Source organism: Columba livia, chromosome 11, assembly GCF_036013475.1.
Source record: "Columba livia isolate bColLiv1 breed racing homer chromosome 11, bColLiv1.pat.W.v2, whole genome shotgun sequence".
In the NCBI taxonomy this organism is placed as follows: Eukaryota; Metazoa; Chordata; class Aves; order Columbiformes; family Columbidae; genus Columba; species Columba livia.
Genome location: NC_088612.1, coordinates 18,373,728 through 18,399,482, shown reverse-complemented (window position 1 = coordinate 18,399,482; position 25,755 = coordinate 18,373,728). Strand labels below are relative to the sequence as shown.

Here is a 25,755-nt window from a genome sequence, read left to right as displayed (position 1 = left end):
AAGCAACCAGATGAGACTGGTATTTTTAACCCCTTAATTGAGGAAACACATTGAAGTTTCTAATATTATTATAAACTGTATCTTTTTTAAAGTTTGTAGAATAGTGGTAGATGTGATTTTTCCACTAGAGACCTGGAGAAATTACTGCCTTCAAGCATGGGTCTAACCAAAGTTCTCCATGTTTTTCCACCTCTAGACTGAATTACAGCAATATATTTTGCACAAAATTACTTGTACAAATCACTGCCACTGTCTCACCCAGAATATAACGGCCCTGTATTCACCTACCAGCACTAAACTGGATTCCTATTCATTTCAGTGAAATTCGAGGTTTGAAACTTATAAGCCTTAAAGAACACCTTTCCCTCCACGTCATGTCTACCAGTTACAACCAGGTCTAATGTTGCTGGGGCTTACACACAATGTTTTCAGTCATGACTCTTAGAAGTTCCTTACTTGGCCGGAGAGCCAAGTTTCATTACTTTCACCACATAGTGCAAAACCTATTTACTCTACCAGGCTTTTGCTAAAGGAGCAGGTTACACTGCAGGCTCCTCAAAGCGCGCCAGGTACCTTTTGACCAATAAAATATGTTTCTTTTACCTGAAATGCTTCATCTACAAATGAATTTGGCAAGAGCCCAAAAAATTTTAAATAAATAGGAAATAAGAAGAGAACAACTACAAATACAGGATTTTTCCAATTTTTGACACATCTCTTAAAGTTTCAAAGGTACCTTACCTTCTGTTAACATTTACATGTCAAGTCTCTGGGATATTTTAACTGTTACTAATACCATAGCTTAGATTTTATAATAAAACTTGTGTGTACTGCTTACCTGCATGCAATGCCTCAAATTTCATGCTGGGCACATGAAATAATTACAAAGGAAAAAATTCTGAAGTCTGTCATCAGCATGATCACGGCCTTCCAATGTGGACAAGATCTAAGTGACTGCAGAAGGCAGCTGGTGGCCATCAATTTGGAACACAAATTTAATTCTGGAGACAGAATATCAGACTACTGACATTTGGACAATTGTAAAACCGTTCTCCTAGGGCACAAAGTCAACCATATTGTTAATTATTCTATCCAACAGAATCTGCTGCATATTAATGAATTCTGTGAAGGACTACTTTAATTTCAGGAATTGAAATGTGTTAACAGGCATACTTCTTCTAGATCAGTGCCACCATGTGTTGCTGGAGGTGGATTTTCTCATGTCATTGATGTGTATTCATAACTAGAGTGTCAGCTCTGACATAATAAGGGTGCATGCTGCTCCAAAACATGTAGCGGAAGTGCTACCTGTCATTCCAGAAATCTCTGTCCTTTTTATGGAACTATTTCTTATTGACAGGAATTCTGTATTTCCATTAAAGAATCAGAAGGTTTTGATTACAATTCTTTTCATTACTGCTCTTTTTCGGGAAGGGAAAGGGGAAAGGGAAGAGGAAGGGGAAGGGGAAGGGTACATGAACTGAAAAAATTAATTCAATTAATTTATCAACTCTCCGTAATATTACCACTAATAATAGCAAACGCTCATACCCTCACTGTTTCTGCAGAAAAAAACATAATGACTAACAGCCTATACTATAAAATGTTAAATGACACTGTTACTGCCAAAGCAGTATCTCTGAATGTTACGAGCAGAAGAAACTGCACTAAGACAGAATTCTGCTTTGTACAGAAGGGCTGCAGGACTGGCTCAGGCAACCTGAACCTTTGGCCTGATTCACAAAACTCTTCAACGAGTTATAACTGTCCTAATTCATAATATTGCTGTATCATTCCTCGGGGACAAAACACATACTGAAAGATCAGCATAAAATGAATCGGAGCTCAGTGACACCAACATATATACCCTCTATGCCAAGACAAGGGTCAAGAGGTACAGAATCTGGCTCTGCCAGACTTTCTTTAGCTACAAGTTCCTTTCCACAGGGAAATTTTCCATCAGGCAATTACAATCTGATTTTTGTATTGTGCAAAAAGGTCAGTCTATGATTTAAAAAGAAGAAAGCACCAGTCACAAAAAGTTTAAAAAATTACAATGGCACTAATATGACCAAAAGAAGGAAATTAATATAGCTACTTGGATTTTAATTATCATATATAGCAACTGTTTAATGAAGGCTAAAAATTCACTTTTATATCCATTCTTCACTGTTTGGCAGAAAATGTTAAGACCTGGAGAAAATACTCATCTACAATTCACATTCACTCATTTTTAAGGAAAATGTCTTACTCGAAAGTTTCCAAAATAATATTACAAACAAGGTAGTATTAAAAATAAGACTTCACCAGAAATTGAATTAACTCATAAGTAGCTCAAAAATACTGTTTGAAATATACTCTGTGTTCCTTTCACATAAACTCATTCATGTTACTACCTTCTCCAAAAGAGTAATTCAGAATCTATAAACAATTTAGGTCCCAATTCTAATTCTACTTAGATGGCATACGTGCCTAGTCCAGTAATATCAACGGACACACTCAAGAACACTCAGGAAACTCTAAGACCAGCAAATATGATAAATGGACCTTCTGGAGACACATGTAAATGAAGCTCCCTTAAGAATACAGAGCTGGCCCACTTACAAATCAATGTATTTGTGATCATAAACTGAGTAGCTGCTGCATGTGATCCAGAGCTGGGAGGCGTGCATTCTTTTTAGTTAGATTGTGCTCAAGTCTTAGATTATTTCCATTTTCTCTTCCTACCCGTAGCTAACAGAAATTCGCAGTGCATGTTTTTCTGCTGCTGCTATACAAAATGTACTAAGGTAGCTGGGTCAATGCTGAAGTAAAAGGGTCAGGACTGGGAACCAAAGCCTGTAAATGTGGACTTTTGTAATGAGGTTTAGAATGGTTAGCTGATAAACCGAAGTTATCTATCATTCTGTGTGCCATTGTTCAACTGACATACAACTGAACTGACTGCAATTTCCTTGATGAAACCTATATAAATGTCCAAACACAAACATCTAAATAGGTTTTCATGCATCTCATTGTCTTCTGTGACTTTAGACTTTTCAGCTTTAAAAAAAAACCAAACCACAAAGCCACAAATAGACCTCAATGCATAAAACAAGCCAAAGACAGTTTAAACTTAGCCTCAGTTTACTTCAGGCACAGGGTTAATTATCTTGTAACTCAGACATAACTGTTAATAGAAATATCTTTTCCACTGGCAGAATCACACAACAGCTGAGGCTGGAAAGAACCTCAACAGACTATCTAAGCCAGCCTCCCAGCTTAAAGCAGGGTCAGCTAGAGCAGGCTGCCCAGGACTATGTCCAGTCACGTTTTCAGCATGTCCAAGGATGAAGATTGCCCACAGTTTCTCTAGGTAACTTTTTCCAGTGATCAACCACGCTCACAGCAAAAAAACTAAACTAAACTAAAAATTTACTTTTAGATACTTCTGCCTAAAACTCAAAAGCAGCAGGACCCCCACAGGGACACGTGAGCTACAAAAAATACTTGAGATGAAGTCCTCACAAACAGCATTCTGACATCTGGAACAGCTTGACCAGCACAAAAATTATTCAGTTCCTGGCTCCTTAAGTCATCATACCACAAGAGAATATTACAACAGTAACAAAACTGTTCTGAGGACTTGAATTATGGAAAACTGTCCCCACATAGCCCTTCCTTAAAGAGTCCTCACAGATATTTAACAGACTGAAGTGATACTAAAAGAAATTTCCAGAGTTGTGTGTTTCAGAGCATAGAGAGCATTTGTTGGATTGTTCTAACTCCTCCCTACAATTCTGAATTCCCAAGTTAAAAGAGATCAGCTTTGAACAGCCTTTTCAAAGTCCAGTTCTTTAAGTAACATTATTATACTACACAAGTATCTTGATAATGTCAGCAGGAGAAAAGGGCCTTAGATGTTGCTTAGAGATCAAATTAAAACAGTTTTTAATCTGCCACTGTGAAGGTTTTATAAAGTGATATGTCAAATGCATGGTGCATTTTGGAAAAAAGCTTCATAATTGTACTATGTATGCTAAACATAACCATTTATTCTCTTACAGAGAAATCCTATGCAAGAAACACGTTTCCATACAAGCAACTCCAGTGGACAAAGGACTGTCAGAGAAAAAAATCTGGGGGAAGACTGCTAAATACATACCATCATCTTCTTTGTTTTGCAGGGGAACACTCCAGGCGATTAGGTTCCTTGCTGTACGTCCCTCTTCTGCAACTATTTTCCTCACTTTGTCATGACTATTAGAGCGTTGGAAAGAAGCCTGAAAACAAGAAATACAGGAATGGAAAATAAGTGTGTATATAATTTTTCGGTCTGATGAGTTAATTTCATCCAATATGCATTAAACCATCCAAAGTGGAGCGTACAGGTATTGAATTTTCACCAAATATCTGAAACAGGTGTATACATTCATTTTCACAACCAATCATTTTTCTGCATGATAAGCAGACTGATTCATCAACATGACATGAGAGTTACCACCCAGCCCTCAGTATGGGTATGTCTACACCACACATTTTTAACCTCCACTTCACTGATTGTCAATGCTGCTAGAGCATCACAGTAGACTTCACAAACATTTTAGTTACCTTGCGCTAATAATAACTAATGATTCAAGATAAAAGCTGCATGAGGCCAAAATATGTGCTAGCTGACTGAAGAGAGCCTGGAGAAAGGCACAGGATTCACCAAGACTGTCTGAAACGAATAAAAAACCACACCTCTCTCACAAGAACCTAGCAAGTTATTTCCTGGCAGCTGTAGTTATCTGCTATTACCAGAAAGCTACAGCTGTTGTAAGACAGAATGAGAGACACTGAGAATAAACTTCATTTATGTAACAAACACGTATCTTTGCACTTGCAAAATACACCATTGTAAGACCTTTGAAACCAAATCTATTAAGAAATATTTCTATCAATTGACAGATGTCAATTAGACTGGACTAGATTATCATTGTAGGTCCCTTCCAACTGAAACAGTCTATTCAAGATAAAATATTGCCCCTTCTACAGTGTATCAAGTTATTTCTCAGAAAATAATTTGAAACAAAGCCAAGCTATATACTATAATGCTAAATCTAGGTACCATGATAGCACAAAACTGCTGACCAAAGTTATCTTTGAACACTGACAAACTGAACCACAAAGAAGTTACATAAATCTAAACATTATTTTAGGCACAAACAGACTGATCTTCTATAGCACTGATCAGAAGATGCATTTTTCCTCATATGACTCAAGCCTGCAACCACTTTGTTTTATAGTACTAGCACACCTTTAGAAAGAAAATAGAGTAAAAATTAATATATCAGATGAGTGGCTATAACTCATTAGGCTGGGAGGAAAGGCAACACAAATGAAAGTGCTTTTACTTCAATGCTTATACTCTATATTTAACCTAGGTTTCCCTCATGGAGATGTCCTCAATCACTTGTTTCAAAGCTGCAGTGTGCCATCTAGTGCTCCACAGACCAGCCTTGAGATATTACCACGTAAGTCAACAGAAACAAAGAACAGTACAGCTAGATATAAGAGAACTTTTGGAAAACCCAATGAAATAAATAAAGCAAATTACACCTTTTGGTCGCAAGAAACCCAAGCAAAGCACGTGAAAATACAGGATCTGTACTAAACTGGTTCTATTCTATCCTTATTCAATGTAATTAATTGCCTATTCTTGCTAGGAATTTTTAGTAAGAGTCACTGCTTCTGCTGAATCAAGTTTGGTTTGGGTTTTATTCCCTTTTTGTTTAACAATACACTTTCCATCATCAATCTAAGATATAAAGATCCAGGAATGTCAAAGAACTATTTTAAAATCACTTCAAACTACTGCAGAAACTGTCAATGTAAATATTTGTGGTAGCTTACTTCAGAACAGAGTCAAATAATTTTAACTTAATGTCTCTGAAATGTACCTGTTTTAAAACCAACAGAAGAATGTTCAGACCGCATTTTGCTATAATTTATTCTCAAATCTTAAAAAAAAGATCCAAACATTCACCCTAGCTGGAACTGAAGCTAACCTATGGTATCCCCAGCTGCCAAAAATGAAGTAAACAAATAAATCTTCCCTCATTTATTGCATCTTTTCTTTTAAATCCTCTACCAGCAGAGTGTCTACTCAGCATAATCTATGAAATATTTAATTATGCCTTTCCTACAGCATAAGCCCACTCATTCTTGCTATGCACAGAAGACTTGGAAACCATTTTAATTTTTTTCTTTCCTATTATTTTTATGCTGTTATGTTCCATTACATTCTTCAATGGTCCTCCTATCTTCCAGGCTTACCATCCCTACTCCTTCAGTATTTTTTCTCACGTTTCCCAAACCTTTCAAGTTTTCTGAATATAAGTACTTAGTGTTTTCTCTTCTAGATTGTCTCCAACTGATACATATTTGTCTTTGAAATACAAGGTCCAAAAGCAGACACAATTACATCAGTTAAGACCTCCTCAGTGCTAACCAGTGTGGACAGGTTATTCACGTCTTTCAGATGATACTCCCATTCAATCACTTCAAAAGGAAGCATGGGTTTTTTTTGCAGTATGACATTACCTTTTCATCACTTATAATCATAATACATACGTCATGACATATCACACATAAATTAGCACAACTTACACAGCCACAGAATAACAAAGCCTGGAAGGGACCTCTGCAGGTCTAGTCCAACTCCCAAGTCCATGTCCCCCAGCCAGAGCACACCCAACTCTTCCTAATATATAAGCAGAATTAATTTATCTTGTTGCACGTACAACTTTTTATAATTCCAAAGCTCCTTTCTGCACAACTCCTGCCAAGACAGTTGTTTTCCATCTTTATTTTTGGAAATCATTACTTCCATGTGAGTGTAAGACTTTGCATTAGTCCACACCAAACTGACTTTTTAAACCATTTATTTTTTACAAGCCAGAAAGGCCTACAAGGAAAGCAGAAGTATCTCATCTTATTTCCAAGTACTTTTTATCACAAAACTAGAGCCTGATTTAAAATTCTAGTCTCCATAAGTTAGACATCTGTCAGAAGAAAAGAACAACCCTTAGAGGAGGTCTTAACAGGACAGTTAGCAAGAAGTGTACAGCCACAGAGAAGAGTAAACTCTTGTGCCAAAGCCCAGCGGGTATCAATGTGGTCTTTTTATTTGACTAGACACGAGCAAGCTTTAATACCCTCCTTGACAGGAGTCAAGTGATACTGATACACAGGTTCTCCATGGCTTCCTCAGCCTAGATCCTCCTATTTGCTACCTAACTATCCGAAGAAGTTACCTCTTCAAAGTGCTGTAGATACAATCATCTAACAGGCAGGAGTAACCAAAAATTCGTTTAGCCTTAAGTAGCAGATTTCAGTGATTTAGTCTGTACTGCTTCTTTGCGTGGTGATGAATATTAAAAGACCTTTTCTGAGGTTTCTTGTTTTAATGGTGTTCATATACATAAATACATTGCTGTAAACAAAACAACCGGTTTCATCCATCGCATTCTCAAGTAAAATTATTTCAGCTTTAACCTCAGTTACTATAAAGAACACGACTCTATTAGAATAACAAAACCTTATGGTCTTACACTGGAGCACAGATGGGATGAAAGCAGTTTAAAATGGGAATCTTAAAGTCCAAAAAACTATATATATACCAACACAACTAGAAATTATGCAAAACCAGAAGAAATACATTTCTTCTACAGAAGATTCAGTTTTGGAAGTCTCTCATAATGGTGTTAATAAATTCAATTGATCCAGGTTCTAGAATCAATACTTTCAGAGAAGGTACAAATGAAACAATTTGTCAGTGAATCGCAACAGGAAAACTTAGTTTTTCTCGCAGTAGGAAAAATCATACTACAGTTATAGTAGCTGAGTGTCTTACCATCGTGTTATAGCCTTCCTCCACATCAACAGGCTCACTTATGACATTTTTGGACGACCCCATTGAGTTTTCATACCTGTATCAAAATAAATGCAATTAATCATTTTCATTTAAACCACTTCCAAAATTCATTTTACCTTCTTAGCAGCATTTATGTCATGGACATCTGATGAACAGAGTTGGGTTTTCAGAAGAAAGTTTTATTTGAAAAGTGTTTGCATTGCTTCGTATTAAAAGTAGCCAAAGGCCCAAGAAGAAAATAAAAAGAGAATGACTCTACAGAAAAATGTAAATGTATGTGTAGTAAAATAGTAGACAGTACTAAGAATATTAAAACTTTAAAACAATGCATGGACTTCTCTAGAATACCAAAAGGCAAGCAAAATAATATTTCCTGTGGTAGAGGGCTGGACAAGCTCGTTACTGGTTCAAAAAGAAAAATTAATCAGAAAGATACTAAGAAAATGGTATCAGATGATTAGTGGTGAAACAAAATAAAATCAAAGTTTCTGTTCTCAGTTCCTGTGGAAGTCAACTCTGAGAAACTGAACACTTTTATCCAGGTCTGAATTACAGAACCATTGCCACAAGTGCAGGAGTGCACAGAACTAAATATTTATTGGTTTATCAAGGATTTCCAGAACAGTGATAACAATTCTGAAATAAAATTAAACCCTTGGCTTCAATGTTGAAATAAATTACAGCCAGCTACTGATTACAGTACAAACACTCTCCTGCAACACTTCTTATCCATCTGTAGAGTCACACCCTATCCAAAAGTTAGACACTTCCAAACTAACAGAAATTAGGTAGCAGAACAAGACTAACTTTTAATCAGACCCAAAGTCAGATTTTGTTAGTCTTTATCATTAATGATAGTGCTTTAAGTAGGCTGCTCACTTGTTCTCATATGAGAACTCATATGAGTAAATAGTCAAAACCTCTATGAACAAACAGGCAGTTGTCAAGATTTGCACTTGTGTGTATGCTTCAAGGCAACCTACGGAGCTTAGGCAAACGGAAACATTCTGCAGCTGGTTGAGATTTTTAAAACAATAAACAATTGTATTTCAGCATCACCTCAGACATGGGGATAGACCCAGCATGACAAGTCTTCTCACTGAGGTATCTCAGAAAACTGTGCTTTTGCCCCCCCAAGTTAACTTGATCCGAATCTAAGTGGAATAAAAGCTCACTAAATTGACATATATATTCAAGAAAAAAAAAAAAAAAAAAAAGGCAGAGGGCCCAATTATCTTCCCAGTACTGCAGGGCACTTCAAAATAATTTAGAAACAAGAATCTGTATTTAGAAAAATATGTAGATAGGCAAACGCTACCCCTGAGTACACTGCAAGGCCTGCTGCACTGCCAGCTTTTGCTACAATGATTTTCTGACAGCAATCAGTTTAAACTGTAAACGTCATTAATAGTTTTTTAAAATGCAAACACTTATACACCTTACGGCCATTTTTAAGGGTTTACAGTGAGTTTCTCAGCGTGTGTACCTCTCCCCTCCTCACATACAACTTCCACAGCAGAACGGTGGACCCGTGTGTCTTACAGTGGCAGCGAGGTTTACACGCAGAGGAACACCTCCCTCAGACCGAGCCATTCCGAATTTCCTCACAGACTCTGCTCGGGCGGGAGCGACAGGGGACAGAGACACTTTTGGGGCGGGACGGGCCCTCCAGCGCGAGGCGCCCCGAGGTCCCTCAGCGGGGCGCGCGGCCGATGTACCTCACACGGCCGGACCCAGCCGGCACACACCGCTCCCGCTCGCCGCCACGGGCTTCCCGGTTGCCTGTAGCAACCCGCCTCACTTCCTCACCCGGCCCCGCGCAGCGCAAGGCCAGGCAGGGCCGCCGGGGCAGGCCGAGGGCCCAGAGCCGCCCGCAGGGGCAGTGCCGGGAGCTCCGCGGGGCGGAAGAGGGGCAGGGCTGGCCCGCCGCCATCTTGCCCCGCCGCCGCGCCCCACGCCGCCCGGCCGCCGCGCCCCTCCCCCGCGCCGGGCCGCGCGGAGCGGCCACTCACGCTCTCCGCCGCGCAGCGCCGTCCCGCCCGCGCGCGTCCCGCCGCGGTGACGTCATCGCATCCCGCCGCCAGCGGCCGAGCGACTGCCCGCCCGCCGCCGCGCGCTGCGCTCGGCCCCCCCCCGCGGCCCGGCCCCCCCCGCCCGCGCATGCGCCGCCCGCGCCGGTGAAGCCCGCGCCGGTGAAGCCCTCGCCCTCACCTCGCCCGCCCGCCTCCGCCGCAGGGCTGGAAGGGGCTCCCCGAGAACGTACCGGAGGCACCGGCGGCTCCCCGGTCTGCGCCAGGCCGTCTGTCGCTTGGCGCCGCCAATTCGGGTTTACCGGGCTGACGGAGCCGCTGAGGTGGTGGCGGTCGGTCCCTCGGCATTGAGCCCTTTCCTCAGCAGTGGCGAGCTGGAAAAGGGAAAAAATCAAATATGTGCGGGCTAATAAATAATTATGCCCAATACATTGAGTGTATGTGCAGGCAGACAGCAAACCAGGAGCTAATCCCGGGTGTAACACCGGTGAGGGTGAGCTGGTACGTGTCCAGCCCAGCCCTGTGCTTGGAGAAGGACAGGGCTCTTGCAGACAGGACCCCTTGTGGGTTCAGGGGCCTCGAAAACTTGTCCTGTTAGGAAATGTTGGGCAGGCTGAGGCTTTTTAGCCAAAAGAGAAGACACAAGGGGATGTGGTAGGAGTTTCCAAGCATGTAAAAGCATGGCTGTGAAGAGAAAAGAATAATCCATTTCCCCCACTGTGACAGGAATACAAAGAGTAAGAGACCTAAACTGTAACCAGCACAATTTAGGCTGCCATCTCTAACATATTAAAAATAATACAAGGTATGGAATAGGTGACTTGGGACATCATGCACGCTTTGGTTGAAGTCTCCAGGAACAGCAGCACAAACATCTCCCAGAAATGACACTTGGCTGGTTGGGAGCAGAGAGCTGAGCCAGGCGAAGGTCTCATCCAAACCCTTTATGCTGTCACTGGTCGGTAACGAGCTTGTTTATTATTTATCAGGCAGGTGTCTGAGTTTCCACAACTGCCTCTTTGGCCTGTGGCTGACCTGAGCACTGTGGTACTGGGCCTTGCAGCAAATCCTCCTGTTCTGGTTCAATGCCAAATCAGACACCACATCGGAATAGTATCATTTTATAACCTATTTCATCAGATATTAATAGCTGCACTAAATGCAAAAAAAGTAGAAAAACAGGTCTGTAATGTCTGCAGAGTAAAATATTGCAGGACGCTTTGTGCAAGGCTTACGAAACAATTAACTAGAACACTTACAAAGTCATTTTTGGGTACTACTAAGCAAATTACTGCCATTTTGAAATCCAGTCACAAGGTATTTGAACCTGATTATAAGTAAATTGTCGCTCCTTTGTTTTTCCCCTTACTCAAATGTAGAAATGTCAAAAAAATATAGTAACCACCAGACGGATAACTCCACTTGCTAGAAAGAACTGTTAACAAACTGCTGTTTGTGTTGCTGGACAAATGCTCTCATGCCGACAGTTGAACAGGAACAGATCTACATTTGCAACATCTCATAGAGGAGTTGTGTTGAACACAACCTTCTAACATTGATTCCTTTGCGACTGAAAGAACAGCTCCAAACAGATTTGTGAAAGACTGTATGCAATTTGGCTTGAGGTGTGGTGGGATTTTTCGGAAAAGTCAGAAAGTTCAGCGCATAAAAAACTTTTTGTGTGGCATGACTTGCATTCTGGTTTTAAAAATAGCTTTGCTGATTCTTCTTACTTACAAGTTGCAACAGTGATGCATTTACTGTGTGCTCGGTTAAATATATCTAGGTAATGTGAGAGCCTCTCTCTCTTTTTTTTGCTTTTCTTGCATCCATACCAGAATGATCTTGAATGTTATTACATGACTGATTAACTGTGTGCGGGGAAGTGTCTGGATTGTATTTTGACACAGCTAAGTACCGAGAGAAGAATATTATTTCCTGTGCTGTCCCTCTTGGTGAGCTTCAGATTTTTTTCTTAATATATAGGATACAATGACTTGCTTTAAAGCTCCAGTTATTTGTATTTCCTCCTCCTATCTTCAGTCATCTTGGCGTATGAAGATATTGTTCATAAACTTGCTCTTCACATAACTACGTTGAATTTGTTATTTGGTGGCTATTACAGTTGTTTAGGCACTGAAATGTATAATCTGATACACTTGTCAACCCTTGAGATATACAGCAAAGAGGATATTTTGGTGTTCGTAATGCATTAGACAAAGAAGACAAAGTATCTTCAGTACTGTTTCACAAACCAGTCAAATATTATTTCTGTTTTGATTGCTTATAGGTTTTGCCTTGTCTACACATGCCACAAGGAGTATGACTTAATTCACATTTTGTATATGTGATTTATATAAATACTGATGGGAAATTTGACATTTAAACCAATAAAAGATATTGGACTTAACTCACTATTAGATTTTTTAATAGAAAGACATTTCTTATATGGGCAGGAAATTGAAATAACACGTTTACTGATTTATTGCAATATTTTACTCTCAGATCTTCAAGATGAACTGTCGTAGTGCTTCACAGTTAATAGAACTGGAGGTTAACCGGGGAGCAGGACATCGCTGTCACCACGGAAGAGACAGGACAGCGCAGCAGACAACCTCCATTAATTGAGGGCTCTGCTTAATCCTGGCAACAACTGCGTTTCTGGAAATCCAGGTAGGTTAATCTCACTTCAGTTCCAGAAGTACACTAATATTGAAAGGAGAAATAACAGATCTAACAATGGCCTTACATAAATCTCAGTTAATCCAGTAAGAACGATTGACCTCAGTGGGCTTGGGATCAGAGCAATCCCCATTTCATGTGACAGCTCTTAGAAATGGTATTCCTGGAGAGGCCCCCTGCCCATGCACTCAATGTATTTTTAGTTCGTCTGCACGGTCATTGAAGTTAAATTTATTTTACAGCTTTTTTTTCTATTATCTGTGTTGAAAAGCTATGAAAGTTTGTATCACTCCGCCTTATTGGGTTATTTATAAAGCATTGATTCCCTTTGTGTTAGAAGCAGTATTTATGAGTTAGATCCTCAAGCAAAACATTTGTCCCTTTTTAATATAGAATGTTCATACTGCTTGTTTCCCGATGACCTTCTTGTCTGGAGTTCTGGTAGCAGTTCAGTCTGCCAGGCTTCACTGATGCTTCAAAGTTGGAAACTTATCTATACGTCTTGATAGTAGTTTGTACCTTGCACTGGGCAAGAGAGGATAAACTTTCTGTCGCTAACGAGCTGTACGTTCCCGCTGGGAGCGTTTCGCACAGCAGCCGCTGGGACGGGCTGTACCCGGAGGGGTCGGGCTGTACCCCGAGAGAACGGGCTGTACCCCAGGGGGACGGGCTGTGCCCCGAGAGGGCCGGCTGTGCCCCGACAGGACCGGCTGTGTCCCGACAGGACCGAGAGCCGCGGCGAGGGTCGCGGGTCCGACTCCCCGCACAGGCGGCGCTCCCGGCCCCCGCCGCGGCCCGGCCCGCCCTCCGCGGCCCCTGTCCCCGCCCCTCGCCGCCGGCCCGCTCCCCTGCTCGGCGGGCGAGATGCGGCGGCGGCCGGCGCTGCTGGCGCTGGGCCTGGTCCTGGCGGCGCTGGGCGCGGCGCACGGACAGCACCGCGCCGACTACGACCGGGAGGCGCTGCTCGGCGGACAGGTCGGGGGACGCGGGCGGGAGCGGCCCGAGCGCCGCTTGCCGCCGTTGGGGCCGCGGGACGGGCGCTGCGCCCCGCCGGGCCGGGCAGGGCTGAGGCGGGCGGGCTGACGCGCGGTTCCCTGTGCCGCAGGAGGAGGCGGAGGAGTACGCGCGGCTCAGCCCGGAAGAGCAGCAGCGGCGGCTGCGGGCCATTGTGAGGAAGATCGACTCGGACGGGGACGGTCTGCTCAGCAAGGGTAACGGCGGGCGGCACCAGGGGCTGCGAGCCCGGGGCCGGGCTGGGACACGCGTGGGGGTCAGGCGGGCGGGGGCTTTGGCCGAGTCCTGGGTCGGGCCCGACGCCCTCGGAGAAGGCAAAGATCCACGCTCCCAGTGACACAGCCGCTCGCTTAGTGGTGAACCTGCATGAAAGACATAACGACCCTGTTTCACAGCACGTCAGAAGTACCAGCAGAGTTTAGATAGGATGGCTTAGTCCCTCAGATTTCTGTTGTATGTGATGAAAGAAGTGAGGGCCAACAAGAGCACACGGGAGTGAGTCACACAGGTAAGAAAGCAACACCCATAAATACAGCTTTGCACTTACACTACAAATGTGCAAGGAGTCAGTTTGAACCAAGTGGATTTCTGAGTTTGAAATCCTGTGCAACTCAGAGAGCAAGTTTAAGAAGCAAAGAAAGTACTGCAGCCATTAGATCACATACATGCGCTTCAATACCTGGAGACACTAAGGGACCGTGTATTCCTTTAATTACAATATAGTATCAAATGTCTCCTCCCAGACAGGTTTTTATCAGTCAAACCAGTGAACTCCACAGTAAACTAAGGCCCTTTCAGTACATCATCATGACACTTGTTAATTCAAGTTTAAACTCATTATGACAGTATATTATTGTTTTGCTGTGATTTTGACAAAAAAATCAGAAGTCTCTCGCACACTCACAGAGCAACTAGAATCTTTGTTCAAGCACCAGAACAGTGACACGTCATTGACATGAAATTAAACATGCATGAAGCTGTCTAGGTGAGGGAACAAAATATGCTTTTAAAGACAAGATCAACTATATCTGTTGAATGTCTTTCAATTTATATGCTGAAACTAGTCAACTGCACGCTTATTTCAGTGTTCCTGTGTAGAGGTGAGGCAATATAAAGCTTTGGCAGGATGGCTTGTCCCTGTAGTAAGCAACAGGCAGTTCACAACACAAAGGTCTGTTTTAACGTGCAGAAATTCCACCCCTACTCATGGTACATATTGCATCTGGTTCTCAGTCTAATGGAAGCTCGCCTTCCCCTCACTTCCCAAAGGAAAACTCACAGTGGAATGTGTTTCTATGCTAAAGCTGATGGTATCGAAGCTCTTTCAGCTCAGTTATTTCTCAGTATGTTGCAAAACACTCTTTGAGAACTTTTTCCTTATTAATGGCACCCCCATTTGGAGTCTAACAGTGAGAGAAGATACGATGTATTAATACCACTTTTCTAATATCAGACCATTAAGTATGTCTGATGAATGACGCGGGACATTATGTACTCAGATGGCTGTGCCTTGTGCCTTAAACGCTGGGAAATAAACTACACTATAAATCTTATGTTACCCAATCTTTAAAAAATCACGCTGCACTTTCTTGTAAGGCAATGCTGGGTTTGTGCACAAGGCTGGGTGGTTACAACACATGGCACACACGCCTCCTCATGTTCAGTCAATTCACAGAATGTTATAAAGTTGGTTCCTTTCATAATACAAATTCAGTATTCAAAATATATTTTTAAAAATCTCTCGCTGCTTTTCAATGATATTTAAATTAACCTATTAAAGTTGTATTGACTCTTCTGCCAAGAAGGACAGAATAAGATACTTCAGTATTTTTAAATGCTATAAGATTTTCTCTACGCTAAAGCAGTAATTTCTGTAGGATTATTAGTCATCATGACTCTTCAGAGCAGGATTTCAATTGAGTTGATTTAGCTACATAATTTTGCAATGCAGAGGAATGGCTTCCCCTTCCAGGCACCAGAAAATAACTGGAAGATACTGAGAGAATATGTTCTCCCAATCTTCCATAAATGAAGTAACTTTAACATATTTGTGTGAATTCATCTGTATATTAAGCTTGCTTTCTTTTAGCCACACTTCTATAAAAACAAGTAGCTTAAAAGCATTTCCAGAATATGTAAGGCTTGATTTCAGTCTCAAGTCGAGGGAAAGTATCTGTTAATATTTTAGTTTGGGTAATTAAGGCAATGACACCGAATTCAGTTTTATTTCAGTTTGTGGATTTAAAAAAAGCCAAAAACCTCTCAAACCTGATGTGAACAATGTTTTTTTTGGCTACAAAGTTATGCTTAGATTTGTCTGTCTAAACCATATTCAGCATCATTTTTATAAAGCTCCAAAGGAAAAAAAAAAGGTGGAAGGGTGCTACAGTGTTGGTTGTCTTCAGATTTGAAAAGCCATGGCCACATAGTAATTTCAAGCACTAAAAGTGCTTCCTGCTTCCCTGGCTCAGGTTCCAGTGAGCTGACCAAGGGCTCTTTCTCCACTGAGAACTAAGGATCTTCCTTCTGATGGGATCAGTTTTTAGGGGTGCAGTTCACTGTGCAGCTGTAGGAACACTACCTGTAATAATTTTTCCCTCCCGCTTCCCTTGTGTATCCGAGGGGGATGCATCACGCTCTTTCTGCCAGCAGAAAATAGGCCAGATTAAAGTCACCATGTAGCTGTAGCCTGGGGGGTGAATGGGGAAATGATACTCTGAAAGCTGTAGCTGTGATCTATTCTTTCATTCAGTTAACCTGAAAAAGCCAAAGCATGGGGGAAACAGATTGTTTTGCTTTAACCAACCCATTGCCTATATGCTTACATCTGAATTGCAGAGTATATTCCAGACAGAATAGACCTGTGGCATCTTTACAGACTTTATAGCGCAGCTGATTCTGGTTTTTTAAATGTTATTATTTTTTAAATGATTTTCACAGAGGAGCTGAGTTCCTGGATACAGCAGTCTTTTAAACATTATGTTACACAAGAAGCCAAGCAACACTTCAACGACTATGACAAAGATGGTGATGGATTAGTGTCTTGGAAGGAGTATAATATGCAAATGTATGATCGTGTAATTGATTTTGATGAGAACACTGTCCTGGAGGATCAAGAGGAAGAATCATTTCGACAGGTAAAATGTTTCAGCGTCAGTTTCAGTAAGCTCTTGGCAAAAGGCAGCAATATTTGTTTATTGTGATGGAACAAGATGGGTAGAGAAACCACACCAGCTGGCATATGTTTTAACACTTTCTTCTATCTGAGATAGGGGAGTAATTAAAGGAAAGTAATGGAGTATTAAAGCTGCTATCAACAAAACAAAGACAGAATGAAATTGTACCTCCTGAGTATATTTTGCTGGCTGAGTGGAGTGTGAGTCTATGGACGGTCTCAGCACAGAGCACAGTTCCAGCCAACATCTTAAAACAAGCCGTCCATCTGTTAGATTAGGCCAGTAGCCTGAAGAGTGTCCTGCCCTCAGCAGGGGCCAGAACCGCTGGGGTGGGGGTTAACGGAAACCCTTGTGCTCTTTAACCCCCTTTAGTGCACTGTCCTACCCACTTCTGCAGTTATTTCCCAAGTACCCGGCATGGGATATCAGTATTGTCTGCTTTAACATTTTCTGTCTGACAGAGACCCCCAGAGAAAGCAACAGTGATGCAGACATTTTTAGCAATCAAACTGCAACTCTGAAAGCTAAAACTGGATGGATCAACAGCAGAAGTTACGGATTAATCTCCTGTAGGAATGCAGATACTTGAGAGTGGAAAGCAGAAAGGCAAGGGAGGGAAGGTTCAGCAAGCACCATCACATGGCAAAACTTGTCTCAAGTTACACATTTAGAAGTACAGAGAAATGTTTCCCAAAAAGCGAGTGAGGTTTTTAGACTATTCTGGCCTAAGGTTGCGTTTTGTTTTATTTCTTGTGAGGATTGTTTTGCCTGCTTTTGGTATAGTAGTAGTAGATAATAGCGAATGTTGGCAGAAGCGTAGCTAAAATAGATAATGTGTGGGGGATTTTACACACTGAAGAAACAAGCTGTAAAGCTTTGGAGGTCACTTAACTGAACAATTACTTAGCTTTTAAACAACACAAAACTTTAAATGGCTCTACCAATCAAAATACTGATCCCGTGATTGAGATAATACCATCATAGATACATATGCTGAGGGAGAACTACTCATTTATACTATACTTTGGCTGCTTGCTAGGTTTTCCTGATTGCTGACTTCTTCAACGTATATTGTAAAGAGCAAACTCAGCAGCATTGTCCAAGCGCTGTATGTCAGCCATCTTCAGCATTGTCCTTACCTTTGGAAATTAATGATCCTGCTCTAATCAAAATGGAAGAGTCAGACAGTGGCACTGATTTAGAATTGGCATCAAGTGAACATGTGAATGTACCAGAAGGTGGCAGCCTTGTTCACCAGTTCTCAAAAGAACACTGGAAAATAGACTTTTCCCTCAGTAGTTCATCTTGCAGTCTAGTTCTTTCTGTAGTCCATCCTTTGGAATTGCCTTCCTCTTTAAACTCTAGGCTAAGGTCAGCGTTTCTTGAAGAGTGCAATTAATTATTTTGCAGAATAGTTAAGATCTCATACTTTATTTCTTACATATTATGCTGTTTGAGTACAGATCAGTTATCAATGGTGTAGGTCTTTATTTTGTCTATAGAGACAATGAAAATGAAATGAAACAAGAAGAAAAAATTGTGCCCGTTTGGAGTGCAGAAAGAGGAAGTGCAGGATATTCAGAAATAAGAACTTGCCTGCTTATTGTGGATATTATTTATTTTTAAAGAGCATGCTAATATTTATACTTAAAACAGGTTGCAGAAGTGACTTTGCTTTGAAACCTGTTCAGATGTCATGGACTACAGTCTTGTACTAAAGGAATCTTTCTACTCCTTCAGCACTTAAAATGGCTTCAGAAAAGACATTTTACGTATATGATATTTCAACACCTTCTTTGAGCTACAAACAGCCCTTGATATAAATGAGAAATAGATCCAGAAGGTTAAACGTCCTTAAAATTTCGATTTTGGAATTTGCAATGGCAACCATTGATTATAATCAATTGTACTCCACTAGGTTAGTTTGGGAATTGGTGACTTTTAGAAGAGGAAGCACATATAAAGACAGGAATTCTTGGTCTTTTCATTGTCTCCATTTTGTGTTTTCAAAGCCTTGGCTAAGAGCGTGTTTTAAAAGTCTCCTTAAATTGTAAAAAAAGGAGGATTTTTTTGCAATTCTTGAATAAAACTACCTCAATTAAAAGTGTTGTTCTCATTGCTCTGGATGAGCTCTTTTTACTGAAAATATAACATCAGTATAAGTAGGTAATGTAAGACAATTAATATTCTAATGAGCTTCCCAGCCAGCTACTATAATGTTGTTTTTCCTTTTCATTAAGTGCTCTAACTAAATTATTTCCTAAGCTTCATTTAAAGGAGAAAAAGCGTTTTGAAAAAGCTAATAGAGATGATGTTCCTGAGCTGAATGTGGATGAATTTGTTGCCTTTGAACACCCTGAAGAAGCGGAGTATATGACGGTAAGACGTAGGAGGGTATCCTTATCAGCCTGTGTATAGAGATGTGACATTTTTTAAGGCGTGTGCTTAACCCCAGTGCTACAGACCATGTGCTTTTGAGCCGTTAGGTTTATTGTTTTTACGGCAATGTAAAATGTTTTGTTGCACAGGAACCAATTACTGCTCTAGTCTGCATAAAACAGAAAAACTGATTTGAAATGAGCAAGTCTTTAAAGAATACCTTATCGCTCTGAAATGATATATTGTTGTTTTTCTTGATTTCAACTTGATAATTTTTCACCAATCGATATTTTGCTTTTTGTATGTACACAAAAGGACTTTGTCATTCAGGAGGCTTTAGAAGAACATGATAAAGATGGTGATGGATTTGTTAGCCTGGAAGAATTCCTTGGTGATTACAGAAGAGACCCAAGTAAGGAAAAAGGGCAGGGGAATGAAAGAAAGAACTGAACAAAAGCTTTTGCAATGGGCTGAATTGTATGCACCTTGATTTTCAGCTTTGTACACCTTCACCTACATGTTCTGAGTAACATTTTCCTGTCTTCTACAATAATTTCGTTTCCTGGTACTGGACATATTAAGTCATTATTTCAGTATTTGGCAGCAGTTTGTGTACAGCCCATTCCACTGTTTCTTTGCAAGTTACCTCTTGTTTCCTGAAGACTGTAGCATATTCCCCATCACTAGGTACGCAGCTGCAATAAGATGCAGCTTTGCTAACTGGACACATGTGCGAAACTTGCCTGGTCTTTCCCAGCTGAGGAGGGCAGCTGCCAGCCCGGCTTTAGAAGGACCAAAGCCAGGTGTGTTTGAAGAGAGGTGGAGGGGAAGTGCCAGGACGCTGTTCACTGTACCAGATACCAAAAGCCTATCTGCTTTCACTATTTTTTTTCTCTGCTCTTGCCCTTCCTTAAACTTGATCTATTCCTTCTTTAGCAAGAAAAAGCACTTGTCTGGTGTTTATCAATACTTCAGCTATGTTGCTAATAGGTAAATATTTTATACACTGTATTTGATTTGCTGCAGGTCAGGGCAAATATCTCCTCCAGTTCCCAAAAGACCAGTAGCTTGAGGCATGGGGAAAGTCTGCTTGGTCCTAAGGAGTGCCAAGTCTTAAGTGTGGGGAAAAGGTTTAAGCCACATCAGGATATGGAGAAACAGGGGAATAGTCAAGTTTTTCTTCACGCCAATCAACCACCTGGAATTCTACCTCTTATAACCATCTTTGTTTCCTGGAGCCACCAAAAACAATACATCTCTGATGCAACTGCAGGGTTCTGTATCTTTTTCCTGCTCTGACTTGAAAAAAGCTTTTCCAAGCCAGTCTATCCAGAGATGCTGGAAAGGAGTGAAATTGTTGCTACCATCCTCGCAGTAATAAAGATAACAGCTTTGTCATTTAAACTTTATAGCAAAAATTGAGAATCAGCTATAATTGTAGAAACTACTTCAACTTCCCTCCCAATGGCCCTCTCTTCTGCAGTGTTCCTGCAGCACACTTCCAAATGACCAATGAATTACATGGTGGTTCTGGTTTCACAATAGTCTTTTGTGGTTTGGGGCAACAGTGTATGGTGAATTGTGACATTAAGGCATTACCTACTTGGAAACTAGATGTTAGAAAGGAAGAAGAGAGGCTTCACTCTTTTTCTTCTTTTATAATAGAAACCATATTAGTTTTAAACTGTTTTTTAAACCTGCTTCTGATGCCAACTACTTTTGACTTTCGTAAGGTTTAGGAGGTCTTAATATCTGTTCATGGTTGTCTGCAGTGCTTATTGGTTTGATGAAGTGCTTCTAAATTTCTTGAGGAGTTAGAGACAAGTTGAAGATTGCTGCCTAGGTTGCAGGCTGCAGTACTACTGCGTAGGTTAACTATAAATCAAGTATACAAATAAAGAAATAAATAAAGACAGTAAATGGAATTGCTTTGGATATACTCCAGGTATTTTAGAAAACAAAACAAAAAAAATATTAGACAGTAAACTACTCGAAAAGCCTGCAGTATTGGCCTGATTCTGTTGAGCTAGTCAAGATCTTTGCCTTCTCTATTGGCTGTCATGGATGGACCTCCCTTGATGTTACAGCAGGGGAACAGACATTAGAATGATCTTAATACGGCTATTTAAGTTTCATAATCTCAGATACTGCCAAACAGTAGTTGTCTACATACTTTCTGGGACGGTTGTTGATTTAAAGCTTTTCCCTACTTTCCTCTGTCCATTAATTGCTGAGATGACCCATGTCTGAGGCCTGTAGTATTGCTGATATTGGTGTCACATGGTGCTCTCAACATGGTATCTGCAACACCATTCTATACGTTAGTGGGAGAGTAATCTTAGCTCAGTCAAGGTAAATACTGCAAATGTAAGATACCTCTGTCATCCACTTCAGCCTTTTTCTACTGATACGTCAGCTGCCCCAATAAGTAGGAAACCCTCTACCTGGCAGCATATTCAACATAGAATACGTTTGCTCCACTGTCAACGTGGGTAATTCAGGTCATGGTAACCCTGGACTTTAAAGTCCAGTTAGTTCAACTGTAAATTTACAATCTTAAAATTACTTTAGCTTTACATTCTGTTTTAATCTATGCAAGTATTTGTTTCATATGTAGGCAGATGCATTTATTTAATCTATTGTAACTGGTCTGTAAGGCTTGTCTTTGTTTAGTGAAATCACTTAATGTTTTAAGAGAGTAAGAGAATTTGTGGAGGAGAAAAGGTGAAAACATCTGCTTTAAGGTAAAGAGTGGCTTTAAACCTGACAATGTGTCTTACTAGCTGCAAGGGAAGATCCAGAATGGATACTTGTGGAGAAGGATCGGTTTGTGAATGACTATGACAAGGATAACGACGGAAAACTCAACCCTCAGGAGCTGTTGTCTTGGATAGTACCCAATAATCAGGGTATTGCACAAGAGGAGGTAGGTGTTCTGACTGCTGCTTAGACTTTAATTAATGCAGTAGAATTCTGAAGGTATCACAAGAAAATGATGGGTGCATTCAGACTCACCATGGCTTAGTGGTTGAAAAAGAATGCTTAGTAGGACCTTGCGTATATTTTTAATGTTTTTTTCAGTTGGACAAAGAACACAGGTCCTTGACTTCCTTAGGGAAATCTGAGGTTCCTATTAACTGTATGAATGTTTGTAAATTAACAAAGTGCTTTTCTACATGTTTGAATAGCTTATCTGGTTTGACTTAAGGGTATAGTATTTCAATAAGATAATTTTCAGTTATTATAGGTAAATCTAATGAGATATACTACTAAAACAAGCTGTTGCATGCTGACAACATCATTTTGAAAACAGAAATTGATCACAATTCTTCTAACTGGATAAATCACAATAATTTCTAGAAATAAAAAATTGGCTTTTCATAAGGACAAGAAAATGAAAGTATTCTGTGATTCAAGATGCTGTAATGCAAACTTTGATGATGATAACGAAAATGGTTCAGTCAGGGTTAGAACGCCATCATAGGTGTAAGTGGATTCTCACTTTAGCTGTCTTTAGTTGATGTTTTTGTAGCAGGCAGTAGAAGCAGCGAGTGTTCCAGAACACCCTGTTTTAGTAAGCAGGCTTCACAGTTGCCCGCTGCAGTAGAGAGGATTTCTACCTTTCCCCTAGTAATTTTTATCTTAATTTGTCCAAATGCCTTTCCTTTGCACTGGAGGATTTTGGTGCTCAGGATGGCAGGAACAGCAGCTCCTGCCCTGCCTCCACCACTCCTGGTGAAGCCAGGAGCCGCTCTGTGGGCAGCAGAGCCGCGTTGGACACTCTGCGGTGCCACCTCTTCCTTTGGCAGCTCTGCTGGGGACAGAAAAGCACGGTGGGGAGCAGGTGGCGCTGGCTGCGAACGTACCTGACCTGGTGGCAAGCCAAGCTGTTCAGTTGCTCTAGCAGTGTATTGTATATGTGGTGGCCTTTGCATGTTTTTAACATCTGATTCTTGAGCATGGTTGGTTCGTATTTCACAGAAAAACACCGCTTTGACATGAATTCTGTGTGGTGGTGAGTCTATTCATGCCTCTGTTGGTTTGCTTGGTTGTTTTTTGTTTGGTTTTTAGCAGTTCTTTGCTACTCCTTCCAATGTAGCTTCCTGCAAGACCATGCTGTAGGAACAGCGCAGCTCTGCAAGACATTATTTCTTTATTTCTCTAATGCACTGTCTTTTTTCTTCAGTTAAGGGCTTAACAAAGTCACATATTCTAAAGAGAAGGTAGCATTGACTTAAATCATTAACTGCTGTTTGAAGGCTGAATATTGCAGGTTTGTTTTGGCATATCAAAATGACTTGAAAACCTGGTAGCTGAATAACATAAAAATAGAAAAATTACTATACATTCCATTTCCAGGAATTGGTGTGTGTTTACCAGGATGTTTGTCTTAATAATCGTGTAGCTTTTGCCATGCAGAGTGGTTTTCAAACCTGCTTGGCTGATGTTAGTCCCTGCTTTCTTCAGTCCTTTGTGGTGATGCAGTCAGCCTAAATCTAACATTTAATTTTTTAAAAAGTCACTAAGCAGTTATATTTAGCCAAACCAATCAGAAAAAGCAGGACCAGAAGGATTGGCTAAATCACTGTATTCACAGATGTCTAACGTGTAATACTAGGGCTCCTGTATTTCACAGAAATCATAGGTGCATTAGAGCTGCTGTACTGGCTTGTTTGCCTTGAGCTCTGTAATACTTGTGAATGAGCTACAAGTAAAATACTCTGCAACTGTTTTTGTTTTACTGCTGATCTTCCCTTTGTAATACACAAATAAGCAAACATCTGAAAATTGTTTTACCTTGCAGCTTCATTTGACATTGTCATGATTTAGTATTTTCATGTTTTTTATCAGAAAAGCAAGCTTTTGCTTTCAGAAAATGAGAGAAAACGTGAATTGCTACCCAAAGGTGAAGTTCCTCTGCATGGATAGCTTATCTTGTCCACTGTTGAAAGTTGAAAAGCCTTTTTCACAGTGGACAGCAAATACTTTGCAGTTACATTTTAATCATGAATTACAGCTATGGAGCATTTTTTGCAAATCATAAATAGATAGAGAATATCCAGCTGCAAATCTCTATCCCTACTGTTGTTTTTTGTTGTTAATATGCATGTATGATGGAAAAGTGAGTCTCGGCGGGTTCAGGAAATACCAAATGGCTCAGCACAGGAGACAGCTCCCGAGCTGGCAGCAAGGCTGCCTGCAGCTTCACCTGCGAGCTGTGGACGGTGCTGGTGTTGTCAGACACAGGGTGCGCAGGCGACTGAGACATAGCGGGTGCACGCTGCTGAAAAAAGGTGCTCCACTTGAGGGCTGTGTTGGCTCACATCCTAGTCGAGGTCCCATACATCTGGTAGCTGTCGGTGGCGGCTGGATGTCCAGCAGGGCTGCAGCCGACACGCTGAGCTGGCCTTTTCTGGACATTGTGCACTGGAGACGTGTGCTGCATAAGCCCGTGCGTCTCAAGGACTGCAGGTGCTTGCAGGAAGATGATTAATCGTTGCTGGTTTAATACTGTCGTCTACCCTCAAAGTGAATCTATGGGTTTGACATTGATTTGTTGCTTTAGAATTGATAGGGAGGGTAGAGATTTGATATTATGATTTTGCCACCAAATAACAGAGGCAAAGGGAAACAACCCGAGGAAAGAAAGGCTCTGTTCTGAATGCAAACTCTTGTCTGGCTCCTTACAAATCATAGTGCTGCAGCAGGACTTTGACAAAGCCATTCCAAATGCATTATTTATAAATGCTCATATCTATTAACTGTGCACATGGTGTTCCATTTTATTTTAAAGGCTCTACACCTTATTGAAGAGATGGATTTGAATGATGATAAAAAGCTTTCCAAAGCAGAAATTCTTAAGAACCAGGATTTGTTTCTCAACAGTGAAGCAACGGATTATGGTAGGCAGCTTCACGATGAACGTTTCTACCATGAAGAACTTTAGACTATTTATTTGTAATCTGTTTTCCTTTCTTTCATTTGGAGCTTTTGTTAAAGCACCCATTGCAAGTTTTAGGCTGTAATTACAGTACACTAATGTTTGTGTAAATAATGTGCATTTAGAATTTAATTGCCCTCCTGCAGACTTCCTTGGGCTTCTTCTGTCTTCAAAATTAAATACTTACTGCCAAAATTGTATAGCATTGGGAAAGACATTACTTCAGGTGTAGGAGTGTATTGTGAAGAGTTGTTCTATTGTACTTGAAGAAAATGGAGAATCTAAATGATTCTGAAAGAATGCAAAACGTAGTAACTGAGAGACTACTGTTTTTTCTAATTAGTTTAATTGGGGGGGGGGAGTGGGTAAGATGGGAGGGATGTTTAGAGTCAGTATTAACTGTGTTTTGTTTAATACATTTGGAGAAACACTTAGATTAATGCCTCGATTGTTTAAGAGGTTTCTACTTCATTTTAAATGGTTTCTATACTGTGTTTATTGTATCATAAAACTTGCTATTTTTACATCTATAGACAATAATTGTTTCTAATGTACAATTCTACAGCATTAGTAATATGATGGTATTTTACAGTGTTAAGACCTTATTCTTTTGTTGTATTAAAACTTAAGATACTC

At 40.7% G+C, this 25,755-nt stretch overlaps 2 protein-coding genes across 12 annotated transcripts in view; one reads left to right on the top strand and one right to left on the bottom strand.

Moving 5' to 3' along the window:
* SCAPER (S-phase cyclin A associated protein in the ER) overlaps positions 1 to 10,306 on the bottom strand; it is a 154,137-nt gene extending 143,831 nt beyond the window's left edge. For 2 of the 10 annotated variants that reach the window (XM_065076204.1, XM_065076205.1), the window contains exons 1-3: positions 9,910 to 10,038; positions 7,877 to 7,952; positions 4,145 to 4,262 (exon numbers count right to left, since the gene is read on the bottom strand). In XM_065076204.1, coding sequence (XP_064932276.1) covers positions 4,145 to 4,262; positions 7,877 to 7,952; positions 9,910 to 9,965 — 250 coding nt within the window. In that variant the 5' untranslated portion in view covers positions 9,966 to 10,038. Of the gene's footprint in view, positions 1 to 4,144; positions 4,263 to 7,876; positions 7,953 to 9,383; positions 9,403 to 9,615; positions 9,861 to 9,909; positions 10,039 to 10,108 lie in introns of those variants that run through there. The other 8 variants (XM_065076208.1, XM_065076203.1, XM_065076206.1 and 5 more) reach the window with 8 other exon arrangements.
* A 3,100-nt stretch (positions 10,307 to 13,406) lies between these two features.
* Positions 13,407 to 25,755, top strand: RCN2 (reticulocalbin 2). 2 transcript variants are annotated; one of them, XM_065076259.1, is made up of 7 exons: positions 13,407 to 13,584; positions 13,715 to 13,820; positions 16,564 to 16,760; positions 19,077 to 19,178; positions 19,494 to 19,590; positions 21,962 to 22,104; positions 24,973 to 25,755. In XM_065076259.1, exons 1-7 carry the CDS (start codon positions 13,474 to 13,476, stop codon positions 25,123 to 25,125), a joined length of 909 nt encoding a protein of 302 aa, XP_064932331.1. In that variant the 5' UTR covers positions 13,407 to 13,473; the 3' UTR covers positions 25,126 to 25,755. The 2 variants fall into 2 exon arrangements, with proteins under 2 accessions (XP_064932331.1, XP_064932330.1); XM_065076258.1 differs by having other exon boundaries at positions 19,065 to 19,178.

Coding starts and splice junctions, on each gene's coding strand:
- RCN2 (XM_065076258.1), top strand. CDS start 13,474: ATGCGGCGGCGGCCGGCGCTGCTGGCGCTGGGCCTGGTCCTGGCGGCG. Junction 13,585..13,714: donor AGGCGCTGCTCGGCGGACAG/GTCGGGGGACGC, acceptor CCTGTGCCGCAG/GAGGAGGCGGAGGAGTACGC. Junction 19,591..21,961: donor TGATTACAGAAGAGACCCAA/GTAAGGAAAAAG, acceptor GTGTCTTACTAG/CTGCAAGGGAAGATCCAGAA.